Source organism: Manacus candei, unplaced genomic scaffold (assembly GCF_025592945.1).
Source record: "Manacus candei isolate 608988 ecotype Guabito, Panama unplaced genomic scaffold, ASM2559294v1 h1tg000056l, whole genome shotgun sequence".
NCBI lineage: Eukaryota > Metazoa > Chordata > Aves > Passeriformes > Pipridae > Manacus > Manacus candei.
Genome location: NW_026138104.1, coordinates 3,479,520 through 3,497,455, shown reverse-complemented (window position 1 = coordinate 3,497,455; position 17,936 = coordinate 3,479,520). Strand labels below are relative to the sequence as shown.

At 42.2% G+C, this 17,936-nt stretch overlaps 4 protein-coding genes across 7 annotated transcripts in view; 3 read left to right on the top strand and 1 right to left on the bottom strand.

The window, feature by feature from the left end:
• NMT2 (N-myristoyltransferase 2) overlaps nucleotides 1-8,574 on the top strand; it is a 35,771-nt gene extending 27,197 nt beyond the window's left edge. Inside the window, exons 11-12 of the mRNA XM_051802569.1 lie at nucleotides 3,965-4,102; nucleotides 4,304-8,574. Of these exons, the coding sequence (XP_051658529.1) occupies nucleotides 3,965-4,102; nucleotides 4,304-4,324 (159 nt within the window). The 3' untranslated portion in view covers nucleotides 4,325-8,574. The remainder of the gene's footprint in view (nucleotides 1-3,964; nucleotides 4,103-4,303) is intronic.
• ITGA8 (integrin subunit alpha 8) overlaps nucleotides 1-17,936 on the top strand; it is a 361,437-nt gene that overhangs the window by 289,531 nt on the left and 53,970 nt on the right. The gene's annotated exons all lie outside the window — the stretch shown is intronic.
• Nucleotides 8,783-11,870, bottom strand: RPP38 (ribonuclease P/MRP subunit p38). Of its 4 annotated transcripts, none has more exons than XM_051802588.1 (2): nucleotides 11,751-11,870; nucleotides 8,783-9,830 (listed from the first exon to the last, which is right to left on the bottom strand). In XM_051802588.1, exons 1-2 carry the CDS (start codon nucleotides 11,829-11,831, stop codon nucleotides 8,952-8,954), a joined length of 960 nt encoding a protein of 319 aa, XP_051658548.1. In that variant the 5' UTR covers nucleotides 11,832-11,870; the 3' UTR covers nucleotides 8,783-8,951. The 4 variants fall into 4 exon arrangements, with proteins under 4 accessions (XP_051658548.1, XP_051658549.1, XP_051658551.1 ...); XM_051802589.1 differs by lacking the exon at nucleotides 11,751-11,870 and adding an exon at nucleotides 11,331-11,382; XM_051802591.1 differs by lacking the exon at nucleotides 11,751-11,870 and adding an exon at nucleotides 10,912-11,165.
• On the top strand, nucleotides 11,793-17,931 carry ACBD7 (acyl-CoA binding domain containing 7). The gene is made up of 4 exons (XM_051802607.1): nucleotides 11,793-13,052; nucleotides 17,298-17,415; nucleotides 17,519-17,581; nucleotides 17,666-17,931. Exons 1-4 carry the CDS (start codon nucleotides 13,041-13,043, stop codon nucleotides 17,737-17,739), a joined length of 267 nt encoding a protein of 88 aa, XP_051658567.1. The 5' UTR covers nucleotides 11,793-13,040; the 3' UTR covers nucleotides 17,740-17,931.

Sequence of the window (17,936 nt, the reverse complement as noted above, 5' to 3'; positions counted from 1 at the left end):
TGATGAGACATATACAATATGTATATCAAAGTACAAAGCACAGTGCTTGTTTTTCCTTTTTACTTTGAGTGATGCTAGGGAGTGACAAGTGCATAAAGATCAAGCACTTGCAGTAGCTTGAACTGTATAAACACCCAGGAGTACATCGATGACCATAGTCACTAAGTATCAGAAGAATGGAAAGTATCACTAAAATAATTTCCCTTGGAGATTAATTAATAACTTCTATCAAATACATTTTTCGGTTTTAAATTATTTTTTATTTCTAAAAAATATAAAAGTTTATTTATGTAAGCTTTATTATTTTATTGTGTTACTAATTGCTACCTCTACAGCTTCGTAGGTGGTGTCATGTTGTAGCTTTTACACATACCTTCATGCATGGAATTACACTGACAGATGGTTTGATTGAATGGAGGGAAAAAGACTGTAAATGAAGTTCTTAAGCAGAAGAATTTTAAGAGTTTAGTACTGTCTGATGACAAACTAATGCTCAGCTCTTAGTCATCAGGGTTTCATGGGAGTGCAGTGTCAATACCAATGGTCACGTATTCTGTGGCCCAGACCTGTTTAACCTGGGCAATTCACAGCACTGCACAGGCTCCATCCAGTCCATGGCATCTGTTCTAGCAACCATTCCCAACATGCTGCAGAGCACAGGCATGTTTTCTGCTTTTCATGCTTGACACTTGCCTCTCCAACTGAAGTGTTGCCGCCGCACTGCTTGTGGTGTCACTGCCAGGTGAGTGCTCGGCGCAGGTCAGTCTGTGCTCTGAATGACCACGCTCAGAGCCATGGCATGTGGCACAGGGATTTTTTTGTTGGTCCTATAGGAAACCGGTGATGGTCTGCAAAGGCTGCATCTGTTCAGACTTCAGGCTGCATGATAGCAGCCATGGTCTTCAACTTGTCTGTCTCAGCCATGATCGTTCAGCCCTGCAGCTGAGCTGCCATCTATGGCAGGAACTGCTTGCTGAGGCTGTTAACCTATAAGTAGTTCAGTAATTATTTGTCAGGGAAAACTCCTGAATAGTCATGGGGAATACAAAACCCTGTTACTCAGACTCCAGAATGATACAAAGGGAAGTTCAGAAACAGACTTTAAAAGGCAAGTATAATTTTCAGAAGTGGCTAAAAATATTGGTACCGATTCTTAAAAATCAAGATGGAAAAAGGGATAATGGTTGGTCTCCATTTGAAGTGTAGCATAGAGAGCCAAGTGTCTGGCCATTTAAAGGCCATAGATGGAACAGGTTTGGAGGCAGTTACGTGCTGTAACTGCAAGGATGTATACCTTCCCCTGTGTACATTTCTCTCTGAATGTGACATGTGATTCTTTTCTTTTGAGTGGATCATAATATAGCTACAATATATATAAATCCCATTAAATAATGGGATTTACACACCTGTGGATTTCAGAAGTACCTGCTGGGCCTGTCTGCATCATTAGATGCCTAATTACATTTGTAGATCTGGCACTTGAGTTTTACATGGTGAGAGCTGAGGCAAGGAAAGAGAACTGATAAATGCAGTCCTATTCACAGCTTTCTGTTTACAAACATACTGAGTCTGGCTGGGATGGAGTTAACTTTCTTCCTAGCAGCCCATATGGTGCTGCTCTTTGTGACTAAAGCAGGGCTGATAACACACCAGTGTTTTGGCTGCTACTGAACGGTCTTGCTCAGCCTCAAGGCTTTCTCTCTTTCCCCCAGCACGAGTAGGCTGAGGGTGGGCAAGAAGCTGGGACACAGCCAGGAGAGCTGATGCCAACTGACCAAAGGGATATTGCATACCGTATGATGTTCTGCTCCATAATAAAGGCTGAAGCAAGGGAGGAGGAAGGGGGGATACTCCCAGGGATAGCATTTATCTTCCCTAACAATCATGCGTGCTGAGATCTTGCTTTCCAGGAAGGAGCTTGACATCTGCCTGCTGATGGGAAGTAGTGAATGAATTCTTCTTTTTACTTTGCTTGTGCCTGCTCTTTTGCTTTCTCTATCAAACTGTCATTATTTCAATTCACAGGACATCTTGCCTTCTTTCTATTTTCTCCCCATCCTATGGGAGAGAAGCAAGCCACAGGCTGTGAGGGAGTTTGGCTCTTGGCTGGGGACAACACACCATGGTCCCTTCTGCACTTTCACTCCAGATAATAGGGTTTGGAGGTACAAATTTAACTCAGCAAATTGCTTTCAGGGTTTGCGTGCCCGCTTAATGTTTATTTTTATCTTCATAACATACTATATAAAATTAGCTTAGAACTAAGTCTAGTAAAATCTTGGCAGTTACAGGATAAAACACATGACCCTCAAAGTAAAACCCAGAATTTAGAGTTATTCGCTTAGGTTCCATGCATTCTGCGTGCCGAAAGTGGGATTTTGCATCAGGATAATCCCTCCAAAACCCTATGTATTTTATTGTGGAAGATGATATTCAGTTTCTAGATCTAGAACAGGAGAGAGCCTAGAAACAAGGAAGAAATTTACTTCTGAGTCTGCTTCAATAGTCTGTGAAGAGCTGTGAAGAAACTACCTTTGAACAGGAACCTTTTTATACCTCTCATAAGATACTAACCTCAATCTAATATGCTAATGTTTAGATACTGGACTAAAACTACATCTGTAGAGTTCATAATTTATTTGAATTTTGAGTGCTTAATTGCAGAGTTTAATGTGTCTGTACCTAGAGTGCTTCTCTATTCTCCTCTGCTTCCCTTCCTGCCTTCTGAGATTTCTGTTAACTATCTATTACTAACTTGGAATATTCCAAAATCTGCTTTCAGTGCTAAGTGTCAAATCCTCACCACCTTATTTGTCTTGTTTCTATGTGGTTTTTCACAGCACATTTAACTTAGCAAAGCTTCATCTGCACACAGAGTGATCTTTTTGCAAGGTGGTGGGAAACCTTACTAAACTCACTGTCTGTGCTTGTGACTTTATTTTGAATAGTCCTGATGTGGAGCTTAAAATGCTCATTTTCCTCAACCCCCTTTTTTCCTAATATGGGATGCTCATTTAAAAGAAAAAAAAAACACCTGATTTTTATACTGAGTAAAGAATGTTCCTTACCCCATCTTCTTGTACTTAAGTAATTGAGCAGTATTGTTTTGTAACTTACTTTTGTCTTAAGAGTACATCATGTCCTGCTGGTGCACTACCTTGGTGCTGTTAAGACTGCAAGATCTTAGTTCAGAATCCCTTGCAGTTAGTTGCACTTAAATGGACTTCTGTATCCACACCCCAAGCAAATTCAGCTATCCATACATGCTGGTTGTCACTCTGATGGCTTAACTGACCTTGGGTTTATGCTGCTTGTTAAGAGTTCACAGTAAGTTAGGATTTGGGTGTGTTTGTATTGCTGCACAAAACTCTTGAGACTGATTTGGCCATGTGGCTCTTCTGAGAGAAAAAAATGACTCTCTGAGTGGTGATTTGGGAGATTTATGAAAAGAGGAGATGGTAGAGGGTGCATGAGTAGGGGAGGGATTATCACCTGAAAGATTTGAGTTCTGAAGACAATGGCATTTCAGAAAAGGACTGAATCACAGAAATATTTTTATTGTTAACAGAATGATAAATTGAAAAACACCATAGGCTGTATTTATGCAGCTTCAGCTGGAATAGGCCATGTGTGTCAAAACACTGTATGTGATTTTAAAAAGTGTGTATCTGTAAGGATAAAATTACAGAAAATGCTTTAGGGACCCTTCAGACCTTAGACCCTGAAAGTGGCTATAAAATTTGTACCCTCTTGGAGATAACCTTCAAGAAAAGCTGTGCTTTATACTTCAGTTTTTATTGGGAATAGACTTGTGTGTGTACCTAATTAAAAGACAAGATTTATTTCATTGTCTTCTTTTCCTTTTAATTAACCTGGTCTCTTGGATACTGTATGCCACTGTGTAAAGTGTCATTTGAAACTTTAAAAAGTAAAATTTTTTTAAAAAATGTTTTGCTGTTGCCAGAAAGGATTTGATGTATTCAATGCACTAGACTTAATGGAAAACAAAACATTCCTGGAAAAACTCAAGTTCGGGATTGGAGATGGAAATTTGCAGTATTATTTGTACAACTGGAGGTGTCCGGGCATGGAATCTGAAAAGGTAAAGGAGAAAAAAGAGTTTCTGAATTCTATTAGATGTAATTGTACATTAATCTACACTGGCCAAAAATGGGCAGAAGTTTTAAAATAACTTTTTTAATTGGCCCTTTTTATGATCCATAATTGAGGTGCAGGAAACTACTGATTTTAAGATTTATTGCTATACTTAGACTAAAATACTTTTTTTTTCTTCTTTCTTTAGGTTGGTCTTGTATTACAATGAGGACACTCACATTTCTAGAACTCTGAGGCCATCGTTTTGAGTTAATTTGATGTCCATAACTCTTGGAATGGTATTGTTCAAGAGGAGTAAAAGCACAACGTCGGTGATACTGAAATAGTCCATTAAATCTGAACAATGAAAACATCCACATGTGACCAAATTTATGCATTTTCAGATAGATCAGAAGGCCCATGAAACTCTTCTATTGTCCATGAAAAGAATAAAAAGCACATTCATTTAAGTTTCAAAGCTTAGCTTGCACCTTGATGAGAAGAAGGTATTTTTTTCCACTCTGTAGAAAAGACTGTTTTGTACAAACTGAACTTCAGTGGTGGATTAGGGTACAAAAATATTTGCTATTATGTGGATGAACTGCTGCATTTCTATTTATTAAGTGGTGGTGTATGTTTGTCAGTGTAACCGAATGAAGGATACAACTTCGAGTATCTTTGCTTATTTACTTCACGTGGATGTCATCATTTGGGGGAAAATCAAGAAGTACGATACGTTTGTAGCTCTGTGAAAGTCCTGGATGCTTTTGTAACTGGAGCAGTATGACAATGTACTGGTTTAACTAGTGCATTTGTTTCTCCATAAGCAACGCTGCCAAATCAATAAAAAATACAGATTTGTACTTTGATCTTCAATAGATCAGTGGATTGATTTAACAGTATCGCACTGTTCAGTGCAGGTGTTATCTATGTTGCCGGAATGATAATACATTACTGTACTTAATTTACAGTTGTGGCACAAAACCTTAGTTTTTCCTCAGTAGAATAACATCAGCCTGTGTGTAAAACTAAGAATTTTAGTAGTGCTATCAGGATGTTTATAGTTTGAATGTTTTCAACGCTTCTGCGAAATTGCACATATTCCTTTGTCTACTTTGATTTCCTATGAAGTCTGTAATTCTAATGAGAAGTATCTTGTGTAAATATGTATTCATAAATTGTTCCTGGTAGTGTTTTTATCCTGAATTTGGAACAAGAAGTTTTGCTATATATATGTGGCTGGTAAGCAGAAGAGAAATGCTCTGCCCTCAGTCCTTGGAAGTCTCTGTAACTGCACTTCCTGAAATGTAGGAGGGCTGATCTTTATTGTTGGGTGGAGCTGTTTTAATTCCCTCATGAATGCTCAGCAACGGGAGTGGCTTCTGAAGCACTTTATATGCATTCCAGCATAGTGTCATAGCTAGATATGATAGCAGTTCTTTCAGCTCATGGATGCTGCAGTAATGGGAGCACTGAGAAAATTGCATTAAGAAACTGTTCTAGCTGAAAGTGCCAAATTGTGGTAGTGAAGCCTCTGTGCTGTGAGCATCTTTTGAATGTGACTTGAATATCTCATGAAATGCAAATGTCTAACTTTCCTTTTAAACATGCCTGTAATTCTGACAGCAGATTTTGCTGAAAGTTTAATTCTGTACATGAAGATAAATTTGTCTGTTCTTCATAACTGATAGCCCTACCCACCTCCTTGTAGCAGTGGGGTTTTTCTTTCTTCCTGCTCCTTTTCCAATGTGTGAATGGTTTGTGTTTTGGTTTATTTTTCTTGTTGAATTGTGGTGAGAGGATTCTGCCCTAGAAACAGTGATACTTTCCCTTACTGCATTATAGCTCTGTGATTAAAGCATCCGACCTCCTTCAAACAAAGGAAGGGACTGAATGTGGTTTGTCTGACTCCTGGGTGTGCACCAGCTTGGGACCTCATGAATTTAAAAGGACTTTGAAGGAGATCTAATGGTGCAGTTGGGCTTTATGTCTCTGGCCACTCTGATACCTGTCTGCTAGTAGCAGTTACAACAGATGGTGCAGAGGAAGTTTGGACTCTCTATGTGAGGCCTGAGGAGAATTAAGTGCCTGAAAATATCATTGATGGTAGCGGTATCTGAGATAATAAGAAGGATTTAATCTCAACTCCGTCAAAGACTTAAGTTTTTAACTCCCAAAAGGCACGAAGGTGCCCCCCTGGCAGGGCATTCTCACTGGAACCCTCTGGGATGAGGAGGAAGTTCACCAAGGGGCTCAGTGTGGGCTGCTTAGGTTCTAAGGGCAGAGCCTTGTCAATCCTTGCTCGGGGCTGCCTAATGTGAGGTGGGACAGCAGAGCACAGCTCTGTCCTCATGTATAAGGTACTTCCTTGCTAAGAAACAGTCACAACCCAGCTCTTTCCTAATCTGGATGGGTGGTGTTGAATGCCAGGTGGAAGATACGCTCATGTTCTCTGCCTTCCTTCCCCTCAAAAAAATGCACGTGGAAGAAATGTTAGGGAGGTGTTTTCTTTTCTCATCTCTTCTCTGAAATCGGAAGGCAAATCCTCCCAAGTACTGTTGTATGTAAAATTGAGGCCATGATGTGACCAATTATGCCCTGGTAGAAGACAGACTTGAACCTGGGTTTCCTGCAGCCTGGCTTTCTGCCCAAATCTACAGGTTAGGGCACATGAAGAAAGGAGCATGGCCACTCTTTTGCTCTGTTCTGGTAAAACAGTGCCATTTGCTTCTGAATCCAAGGGGTAAACTTCTGTCTCATTTTCCAGCTCACTTTCCATGTTAACTGAGGGTAGGGAGGGCAGAGTTGTGCTCCTGCAGAAGCTGTGCAGCACTATAACTGGGAGCAAATTTATCGATCAGAGCATGAGGGAAGTGGGCAGCTGAGCCTGAGTGCAGGGGCAGTTCCTGGAGGGTTCTGTTCATGAACCTGTGTGTTACCTAACAGCTGTGCAATCCAGCATGGTCTCTTCTGTCCCTCTTGAGTGCTCTTCACCTCGAAGAAGTACTGCTTTGCTGAAGTATCACAGCGTCAAGAGGACATGAATCTTGAAGGTGTCCCAGCCCACACGCACACAGTAAGACAGTTACTCGGGAGGTGAAAATTGTGGCAACTCACTTTCGCTTTCTAAGCAGGTATTTAACAATAGATGAGTATCTGTGTGGGTGTCACTGTCAGCAGCTCAATAAGAGAGGCTCTTCTGTTGTTTCCAAACCTGAACCTGTGCATTAGGCTTGCTATAAAGATAAGACTCCTCAAAACCCAATAGGTGTTTGTACAAAAATTGGCAAATGTAAGGCTTGCTCCACCACCTTTCCCACCCGCCTTTTTAAATATCTTTTGATGTTGAAGAAAGAACATCATTTCTTTCCCAAAGTAACTTCCTATCTTCAGAGGGGACACAAGTCCCTGAAGACAGATCCCTGCAGGCAGGCAGCAAAGTGCTTGAAAGATGATTGCTGTGCTTATGTTCTTTACCAAAGCTAATCCTTGTGCTCTGTGTAAATGCTAAGACTTCTATGTTATGGTTAGCCAGCCTGGGAATGAAATACACTAGTGCTAGCATGCCTTCAAAGTTTTATTCATCCAGAAAGCCAGAAAAAAGGACATGTATGAAGGACTGCAAAGCAAGGGAAAAAACCCTTGCCTCTTCTTGCCACCCTCAGACAAGGACAAAAATTTTAGCATTGAATGTTTTGTTTAAACTCCAAGGAGCATCGTGACTACAGAATCATTGCTATTGTCTGCCTTTGTAGTTGGTATCACTGACTTAAGTAATTTCTAAATAAATCCAAGAGACAGATGAGCTATCGGATGGCATTGGAAGTTTGGATCAACAAATCTCTGAAAACTATGTGTAAATTCCACCTTTAAGGAACTACCCAGTAACTCAGTTATTTTAAGCTTTCTTTTACAAGTAAATTCCTAGGCTGTTGATTGTCTGAATTGCAGCAATATTCCCCTTCCTTACTATAATACAGCTGTCTCATTAGGAAACTGTTCATAGTCCCCAGTAAAACTAAAGGAAAATCAAAAGTTATGTGGTATGTTTTCAGTCTTGTAGCACTTATAGCTCTCATCTACTTTATATACAACAGTATATGGCTTATCTCAATTTCCTGGGAAATAATTTTAGACTTCCTTTAGAAATCTAATTGAGTTTAGATTTACATTTTCTTACAGGAATTGTGTTAATAACGGAAGTATTTTTTTTTCTTACTGCAGCAGTAGTAATTTGGTTGTGTTTTGTATTTGAAAATAAAGCTTTTCCTCCAGCATACCCTACACCAGGTATCAGGTGAAACCCAAGTCTGCATACATTTGTGACCAAAACAAGTTTATTGTTCAGCAGAAAAAACTATAATAGAGTTCAAAAGGGAAGTCTGCCTGTGCTGTTACAGCTGTTTACTTGAAACCAGCTTTAAAAGACTTATACTGGCATGGACCTTTGTTTAAATAAACTTTCACTTTTGGTATTGATTTGTTTGAGTAATTATACTTAAATCTGTTTTGCTTAAAGCATGCTCATCTGTGTAAAGATACAAAGTTCATTTAATGCTTTGCATTAATTCCAGAGATGTATTAATTCTCTCTTAAAATTACTTTGCTATGTTCATTGCCAACTTTAACTCTCTGATCTCCAACTACAAATGAAATACTTACCCCCAGGTACAGACTGACACTTAAGTCTGAGCAATATTCTTTATTAAAGCAGAAAGTACCTCAACCGAATGCAACATAAAATTCACCTTGTATTCAAAAGCTTTACACTGTAAAGCCTAAAAAGATTGTTCAGTTAGGACTGTGCTCCATTCTGCATGTAAAAAATCAGTTTAATAGAACCAAACTACAATCAGTTATGCTGAAAAAGCTTTTTTCTTTTTGCGAGGTGGTTTCTTTATCTTATTGGGATTTGGGACAAGTTTCTTGATTTTCAAGGGCTGCAAAATTACATTTGAAAGATCAGGCTGATTGCTTTCTGAACGCTTCCGCTTCTGGCTTGTGAGCTCATCCCCCAGTGCCTCTGCAAGCTCGTCAGGTTCCTCATTTTCTGAAGAATCTGTATCTGCATAGGCCACAGATTCTTCAGTTCTGTACTGAAACCACGGCACTTCCAGTGCTGGTATCTTTGGAATTATTGCTTCTATTGTTTCAGTGAATTTATCAGACTGCTTTTTGAAGCCTAGTGCTAAAATGGATGTTAAGCCAAGAAGTGGCGCGACTGTTTCACTGAGCCGGGGCACTTGGCCTGCGGGTGTGGCTCGACTCGCGCTCAGCTCAATGAGATGCGATGTGATCATGGCAGGCTTTGCAGACTTGCACACCAGCAAGAGAAGCAGTTCGTTTCTTTCCAATGCTTTTGTAACTTCATTAACTCCAATAGCAAGCTGTCTTCTGATACTTATGTCAGTCCACCCTGGTTTTTGTTGATGGCTTTCTGTTTCCTCCTCTTTAGGGAGTTCGTTGGTGCTAGCATCGCACTTTCTTTCCATTTGTTTTTTTGTAAGGGAACGTTTTTTCTTCCTTGGACTCTCAATCTTTTTAAGTCCAACATGTTTAATCCTTTCTTCTAAGGTCTGTAGTATAAAATGCATATCTTTTCCATCTATGGTTTTCCACTGAAAAACAAAGGGGTTATCTAGACATGTTTTTACAGTGATTTTCTTTGCTTTACGAAGTGTTGCCGTCCCTTGCTGAATTACAGACATCCTGAGGTTCTTCTGTGTTTTGTCACCCTAGGGAAGAAAGAAACATTAGTCGAAGTACTGTACTGTTTGCTGGGAACATCACTACCACAAGCCTCTTTTGGGAATGCAGAAAAGAAATGTCAAATATCCTATGTCAAAGTGATATTGGCAACTATCACCTTCTTCACCGTGCTCAGTGCTAAGTTGCTTTTTTTTGTTTATAAATAATAAAAAAACTAGACTGGACAGCAAGGCAACAGCAGTGATGAAACCCTTCAGAAGCTGAACAAAAGCAGCTGGAGGTATTACAGATGTAAAAAACAAACAAAAAACCACAATCAAACAACCCCACCCCCAGAGTCATGGATTGAAAGACCACTACATTTTTGCTGTTGCACAGCTGCATTGTCCCCCATGCATGTGAGGGAAAAAGCTGAATCACAACATGCTCCAAGTCCCTAAATTTATTTAAGATTTTTAGAAATTTGTCTTTTCAGTCTTTACTCCATGCCTTTGTGTTTTTCTGCATTTGGAAGGCATGACAGAGATCTGCCTCAGATTCTTATTAATTTATGCTGTGAACCCTATGAAATGCCCTGGGCCACCCCAGCAAAGGCCCATCCAGCCCTGCTGTGTCTCCAGCAGCAGGAACTAGAGAAACTGTTAGGGAAGGACAGGCTGCCATTCTCCTCAGCTCCCAAACACACAGAATGGTTGCATCTGGGATGTAAGAAGATCTGACAGCTTACCCTATTAGTCCTTTATGGAGCCATCATTCGTGCAGTTATCTAATCCCTTTTGCTAATCATCATAGTGGCAACAACCAAAAAGTGGAAACAACTAAAGAATGGAAACGACCACGAGAAACCTAAAATGCGACCGAGTTAGAAATGGAAGCTTATGACAACTTAAAAAAATTAGCTCTAGGTTATATCTTCTAAAAGCTTTTAATTGGGGATGCTCCGATGACTGTTTACAGGGGATATCAAGCAAAGTTAGCAACAGACTCGTGTATGAGAAAGAAGCAAAACATGAGGGATTTCCCAGCTGAAAGATTACAGTTTTCTTTCCAAAATGGGTACTGCTGAGGAAAACAAGCGTGCAGGGATAAGATAAAAACTACAAACACCGTGCTTCTCCTCCTCGCGCCGCTGTCACGACCTCCTCGCTTCCCGCGGAAGGGAGAACGGGAGAAGCGCCGCCCACGTTCACCTCCGCCAGGAATCCCTCCAGCCCCTTCCGCTCCGCTCCGCGGGCGCCGCCTGCTCCCTACGCAGAGAAGCGCGGGCCCGAGCACGGCCCGGCAGGACGCGCTGCAGGCGGCGGCGAGTCCCTGGGGCGGGGGCTCCCGCCGCCCCCTCGGCCCCGCCGCCGGGACCGAGCACCCGCTCCCCGGGCCGCCGCCCGCCCGCCGAGCGCCTGCGGGCCGGGCCGGGCCCCGCGCAAACCCTGCGGCCGCGGAAGGTGTGTCCGCTGCCCGCCCGCGGGCCCGGCCCGCAGTGCCCCGGCCCGCAGTGCCCCGCGCCCCCCGCGCGGAGCCCACCCTACCTCGGCCGCTCCGCCCGGCCCCGCTCCCCGCACACGCCGCCGCCGCCGCCGCCGCAGCTCGGCCCCGCTCCGCCCGTGTCCCCGCCCCCGCGCCTCCTCCTCCCGCCCCGGGGCCTCGTCCGGAGCGAGCTGAGGAGGAGCAGCGCGGCGGCCGCAGAGATGGGGGGCGCTCGGGCGGCCGAAAAATGCCCCGCGGGAGGCGGGTGCAGCGCGGAGGCGCCGGGTCCCGGTCCCGGTCCCGGCTGGGGCGGCTGAGCGGGCAGGCGCCGTGGGCGGGCAGCGGAGACCGCTGGATAGCACCGCATCTGATGGTGCCGCTGCCCGGGCTGCGGTCGGTGCCACACGGAGAAACAGCGCGTTGCGTTGGTGGAAGGCAGCACTGAAGCGCTGGCCCGGGAACCTGCGCCTGGCGGGTCTCACCCCAGGTTTAGCACTGGCGCTCCCGCGTTTTGAACGCTCCCGGTAATGGGCGCGTAGGCGATAGCAGATTTGCTTTGTCATATGTGAGCTGGCGGCATCGTGGCCAAGTCACCGGGTACTTCATAGGGACTTCACAGCAACCTCGCTGCAGTGCAATAATGCAACACACTGCACACGTACGTTACATTCTGTAACTAAGAGGACAGGTAAGGACTGGTTACGTTCAATGTTTCTCACAGTCTGCCCCGAGCCATTAACAAATTTTGACACACACATTCGGTTTCTACATTCACCTTACTGCACGGTGTGGTTACACGCAGCCTCTGGGCCTGAAAGAGCAGAGCTTCCCCAGCAGGAATAAGGGCTTCGGCGCTTCAGAGTTGTTTTCAAATTTATTTAAAATCTTGTGTTTACTGAAATTTACGTGTTTTTTTTTTCTTGTTAAATCCTGGCTTAATTTAACGTGGACTTGCTCTGAGAGAAAACACTCTTTTTCACGGTTTTATGGAAGTTAGTGGGTTAAAAACATGCAGAAACACACAATATTGTGATCAAACTATGCTCAGGGAATGATGAACATAAATGTAAAGAGGTGTGAATACAAATAATTTATTAATGGATAGGATAAGCAGGGATGGAATTTTTTTTCCTTCAGTGGTTACAGTTGTAGGCTAGTTTATCAATTAATATTCTTTTTATTCTGTATTTAGTAGAACAAATTAAAACCCAGCGTTCACAAGGTACCTTCTGTGTGTAGCTGCTTGTGTGAGGTATCTATCCCCGGGATGACCTGCAGGTTTTCCAGAGTTGCAGCTGGACAGTGCCAGGTTCCAGGCCGGGCTGGGCGTGGGCACGGGCAGGGGCTGCACCAGAGGGTCGAGCAGCAATAACCGGGCTGGCTGCCGTTCAAGTCACCCAAGAAATTTCTTTTTCAAACAAATGGCTTGAGAATCCTGCTCTATCGCTGCTCTCCAAGCCTGGTGACATAATCCTCAGTGGTATGGAAACGAGCTCAGGCTTTCTGAGGAAACGACTGTGGGCTTAATGCTCGCTGCCCCCACCGCCCCTTCCCCGGGGTTCGCAGCCGCTCAGCTGTGCCGGCAGGGCCCGGGAGGCGCGTTGGGAGCGAGCCCGTGTCGTGCCTCAGCCGGGAGCTGAGGTCACTGGGACCATCCCAGCGCCACCGCGCCCGCGCCGCGGGAGCCCTCAGGCAGAGGCGCCGCGTCCCCGCCGCGGAAGGAACGAGGCCGCTCCCTGGGCATCCATCCTCGCATCCATCCTCGCAGCATCATGACTCTCCAGGTAAGCAGTTCTGCATCTGGTGACACAGAGACGCGAGGAGAGGAGAGGCAAGGGATGCACTGTCTGTCTGTGCAATGCCGTGTTGGAGACTGCGGTATTTCTGCAGCATAAGGATTAGTACTGCAAAATCGAGGTTACCTTGCAGCGAGGGAAATTTGCCTAAACCCTTGGAAGTTAAATAATGCATTACTTTCCTACAAGTGGAGGGTGAGAAACATGCTGGTTATTTTGTACAATTCATAGGTCATATAATTTTTAGGAGCCTTACCTGTTTAGAGCATGCGTGAATTATTTTTCTTGGCGTCTGCATTTGAGTTTGCCAGGACTGAGTTAGGCATTGAAAGGCAGGTAAATACTTATGTTTTAAGGATCTAGCTAGTTACTTAGAGCTCTAAGATGAGGAGGGAAACTTCTAACACTGAGGCAGTGGTATATGTGCATTTGGGAAGCATGAATAATTTTTAAGTGAGTTATGCGTATTTTTTTAGATTGTGTGCATCTTTGTTACATTTTGATGGGCTTGTGTTGTAGGAAAGCTTCTACTTCTTACCTTCTGGCTAGAGAGAGCTTCCTTCTTCCTTCTCTCTGATTAGGGCTTTAAATAGTTCTTGGGGAAATTATCTTCATTGCTGGCGTTTATCCTCCTACATTTTCGAGAAACTATGAATACTTCCCTTGTCTTACCCATGCCATGATGGATTAGGCTGTTTTTCTTTGTTAGGCTTTCCTATTATCCCTTTTACTTTAAGATTTGCAAGCCCTTTTATCCCGGTCTCATAATAATGTCTCTCTCAGATTGGTTAGTTTGCAAAGAGTGGACAACACAATGCTCTGACCTAGATGCAGGGAGTGCATTGCCAGTAGTTCAGCAATTTTCTTCTGAGCTGCAATTATGTTGAATAGAACAGAGGTTTCATTGTGGTGTGTTACAGCTAAGAAGAAGAAAACTATTTCTTCAGTGGGTCAGAACTGCCAATCCCAAACATAACACCACCTTTGTTTAATTAACGATCACCAAAATTATATTTGTTTTATTCTGCCTTGAGTTTACTCTAGAAATTGAATTTATTATCCTTATGATTAAGCAATGAGCCATAAATCACAGTTAGAAAGAGCTGAGTGCAGTATGATATGCTGTTCCACTGTGGTATGCAGTTACACTTTCACATAAAAATCAGTGGTTGAAATACTGCAATGTCTTTACATATTCTGTATTAGACATAGAGGTTTTCTATCCACATTGGTTTGGTTGACAGCCAGCATCCATATTGATAAAAATTTATTGAATCAAGCTATATGGGAATGAGGACAACTTAATAATATTTTCATTAGGGAGGCTTAAAATATTTAAAAGTTTTGCAGACTGTTAAAATATTCTGCATGAAGAACGAAGAATGTTTTTTCCTTTGCAAAAAGGGAGTATGAGATAATAGTCTGATAATTTGTGCATTTATCCCTAGTACATGTGTGTATGTTTCTCTGTAGATATTTTTATGCTTTTAATTTGAGGAGTGAAAGGGAATTTCATTGGCACATGATTAAAAGGAAATTATATTTGTATAGGCTGCTCATAAGCATGTTGTGTAAGCAGGCAAATTCTAAGCAACAGTCTGTGCACAATGATTAGTTAGAGGGGGATGAAAAAAGAAATGTTTAGTATTTATATTTCATTTCTGCATGTTTCTTGCTCTGCAAGATATGCGTTTGCCTATTTTTAAACAGTATCTTGTGATACTTGCCTATTGATGCATATAGAATAAAACTATGTGAAGATAAGATTATTAACTTGATGGGTTCCTTAATTTATTTTTTTTATCTTTTGTCTTGTATAATCTAACAGTGCTTCTGGTTCATTCTTACTCTGAAGTTGTGGTTTAACTCCAGCTAGCCACTTGCTACCCTTTCCCCCACCATGGGATGGGGAGGAGAATCAGGGGAAAAAAAAAAGTAGGAACTCGTGGGTTGAGATAAGACTAGTTTAGTAATTAAAGCTAATTTATATATAATATATAAAATTTGTTAATAGTAATAAGAGAGAGCGCATGCACAATAAAACCCAAGAGAAACAAGGGATGCACAACACAATTGCTCACCACCTGCTGATCAGTGCCAAGCCCATCTCTGAGCTGCAGTCAGCCCCTCCTGGCCAATCCCCCCAGTTTATATACTGGCCATGATGTTCTGTGGTGTGGAATATCCCTTTGGCCAGTTTGGGTCAGCTGTCCTGACTCTGCTCCTCCCCAGCTTCTTGTGCCCCTCCTCACTGTCAGAGCATGAGACACTGAAAGTCCTTGGCTCAGTGTAAGCACTGCCCAGCAACAACCAAAACATCAGTGTGTTATCAGCACTATTCTCATACCAAACCCAAAACCAAGCACTGTACCAGCTACTAGGAAGAAAAATTAACTCTATCCCAGCCAAAGCCAGCATGGAAGTTTGGATCAGAAAACAATTCTTTTAATCGTACATCATGATTTTTTAAAAACATCCCTTTTAAATGTACCTCTCACTGCCTGCTGCTCCTTGTCATAACTGTGGTGTTACAGATGTACATTCTCCTGAGGCATGCACTTTTATTCTTAGGAGACTTGTGCTTTCCCTTGGTGGGTTTCAAATGGCAGTTGAAAATTTTGCAAAAAAATTAGAAATTCCTCAGAAGTTTGTGTCTGGGGAACCTCACTAGCCAAACTAAATTTCCATACCAAAATTAAAAAAAAAAAAAAGTGAATTCCATCTCAGGAGACAGAGGTAACTCATTTAGTAGGAGAGTGGCCAGTTTTCTGTGCAGGAAGCTGCAGTGCACTCAGCTACCTGCCCTTACCCTATTTCACCTGCTGCTCCTGCCTTAATGCAGCCACCAGCTGATGTCTCCTTACATCAGTGAATACGTAGTTTCATGATTCCATGAATGGGGCCTTTCTGTGAAGAAAGATCCATGAGCATCACTCTAATTAAGTTATTTCCAATTTTTTCTTCTTAGATTTAAAACCAGAAATAGCCTTTCTCTTGTACTTTTTCTCTGTTTAAATAAAGAATGCTATAGTGAGTCCAGCTCTCATTCATACTTGCTTATTTCTATCACCTGATCCACCCAGCACAGTCGGTTGCCAAGGAGAAAGGCATCAGTTAAGGAGACAAACGTGCATTAGGTTTCCTTACTAAAAAAAAAAATAGTCTTTCCTATAACTAAGGGAAAAGGTGGTCTAAAGAAGCACAGTACAGACTTCTGAGGTAATACTAGGATCTCAGTTGTTTAAACAGAGCCACAGCATACACACTGAAACCAATGTTGAATATGCTGCTGATTTTAAGACCCAAGTTTTAAGATTTTTTTTTACATTTTATATGTATATGTGTGCGTGTGTGTGTGTGTGCCATAGCACATCTTGCAGGATATAGTGTGCTTCTGCAAATGCAGATCCAACTTAAAAGCTAAACTAATTATTGAAACCAGCATATAGCATATGAAAGTACCTATACCTTTTTGTGTTGGAGTAGTGCAGTGACCTGATGGGTCAGTGGTCACTGTATGAAATCTATCTCTCTGAAATGTCCTGAGCATGAGACAGAATGCCAAAGTCTAGCCCAAGACTTACTATATGGCCTCAGGTTGATGTGAATGTGTGATGCATGATGATGAAAGGAGTACATTTACAGTGCACTCTTGTGCTCCACTGTGTTTGAGAGCTGGGTGTGGAAGGTGGTCCTGGCAGTAGCACTGCTCATCCCTGTGAGGTGTCTGTGCCAGCTGTTGATCACCTACTCTGCTGTCAGCAGAGCTGTGGAAATGAAAGGTGAAGTGGGCAGTGCCCCTCAGAGGGTTTTCAAGCTCCACCACTCGAATCAACACTACGGAAGCAGAGATTACTGCTGGGGTGTAAAGTTCAATGAACACCTTCATACCCACAGTGTGACTGCGAAAGACACGCCCTACATAAATTGTGGAGGCTGCCTGCATGAATATATCTGTAGCTGTTCTGGCACTAGACAGTCTGTAATGGTTCCAAGTGTTTAGATGTAAAACTATTTATCTTAGAAGTACAGACCCTATCAGCTATGTAATCCTAGTTCCTCTTCTCATGACGTACAGTTTCATTAAGCTGCTTTCATGGATAAACACCTCGACTTACCACTAAACCCAAGCGAGTGATTGAGAATATGTAATGATACTACTGTGTGCCCTGTGCCTCATGTTTTAAGCACGCCCCTTGAGAGGAAAACCAACACTTTCTGTTCTTTCATCAGGCTGACTTTGATGGTGCTGCAGAAGATGTAAAAAAATTAAAAACAAGACCAACTGATGAAGAACTGAAGGAACTATATGGATTCTACAAACAGGCTACCGTTGGAGATATTAATATTGGTATTCCTACATATGCTTCACATTTACTCCCATACCTTGATGAAATCAAGCTGATGTTATGTAAATCGGCATGATAATCAAACGTATGCATTTATTTTGGCAGAATGTCCAGGAATGCTAGATTTGAAAGGCAAAGCCAAATGGGAGGCATGGAACCTGAAAAAAGGTGTTAAACCAATTAAATTTACATCATGTAGTCATGTTTAGAGGACAAATGAGGAAAGATAATGATTCCTACTTTCCTTTACAGGTTTATCAAAGGAGGATGCCATGAATGCCTATATCTCTAAAGCAAAAGCAATGGTAGAAAAATATGGGATCTAGAATATTCAAAGTAATTCCCACTAATAATTAACTCTTCAGTAGCTAATGAACTAACTCTGTTGAGAACACTGCAATACTTACTGTGTAGTCTGACTAATATCTTTTAAGCATAAGTTGACTGTAAAGGGTATTTATATACATACTCTATTTTTAGATTGTATCTTATTCTAAATAAATTTGAACCTAATAAATTAAGC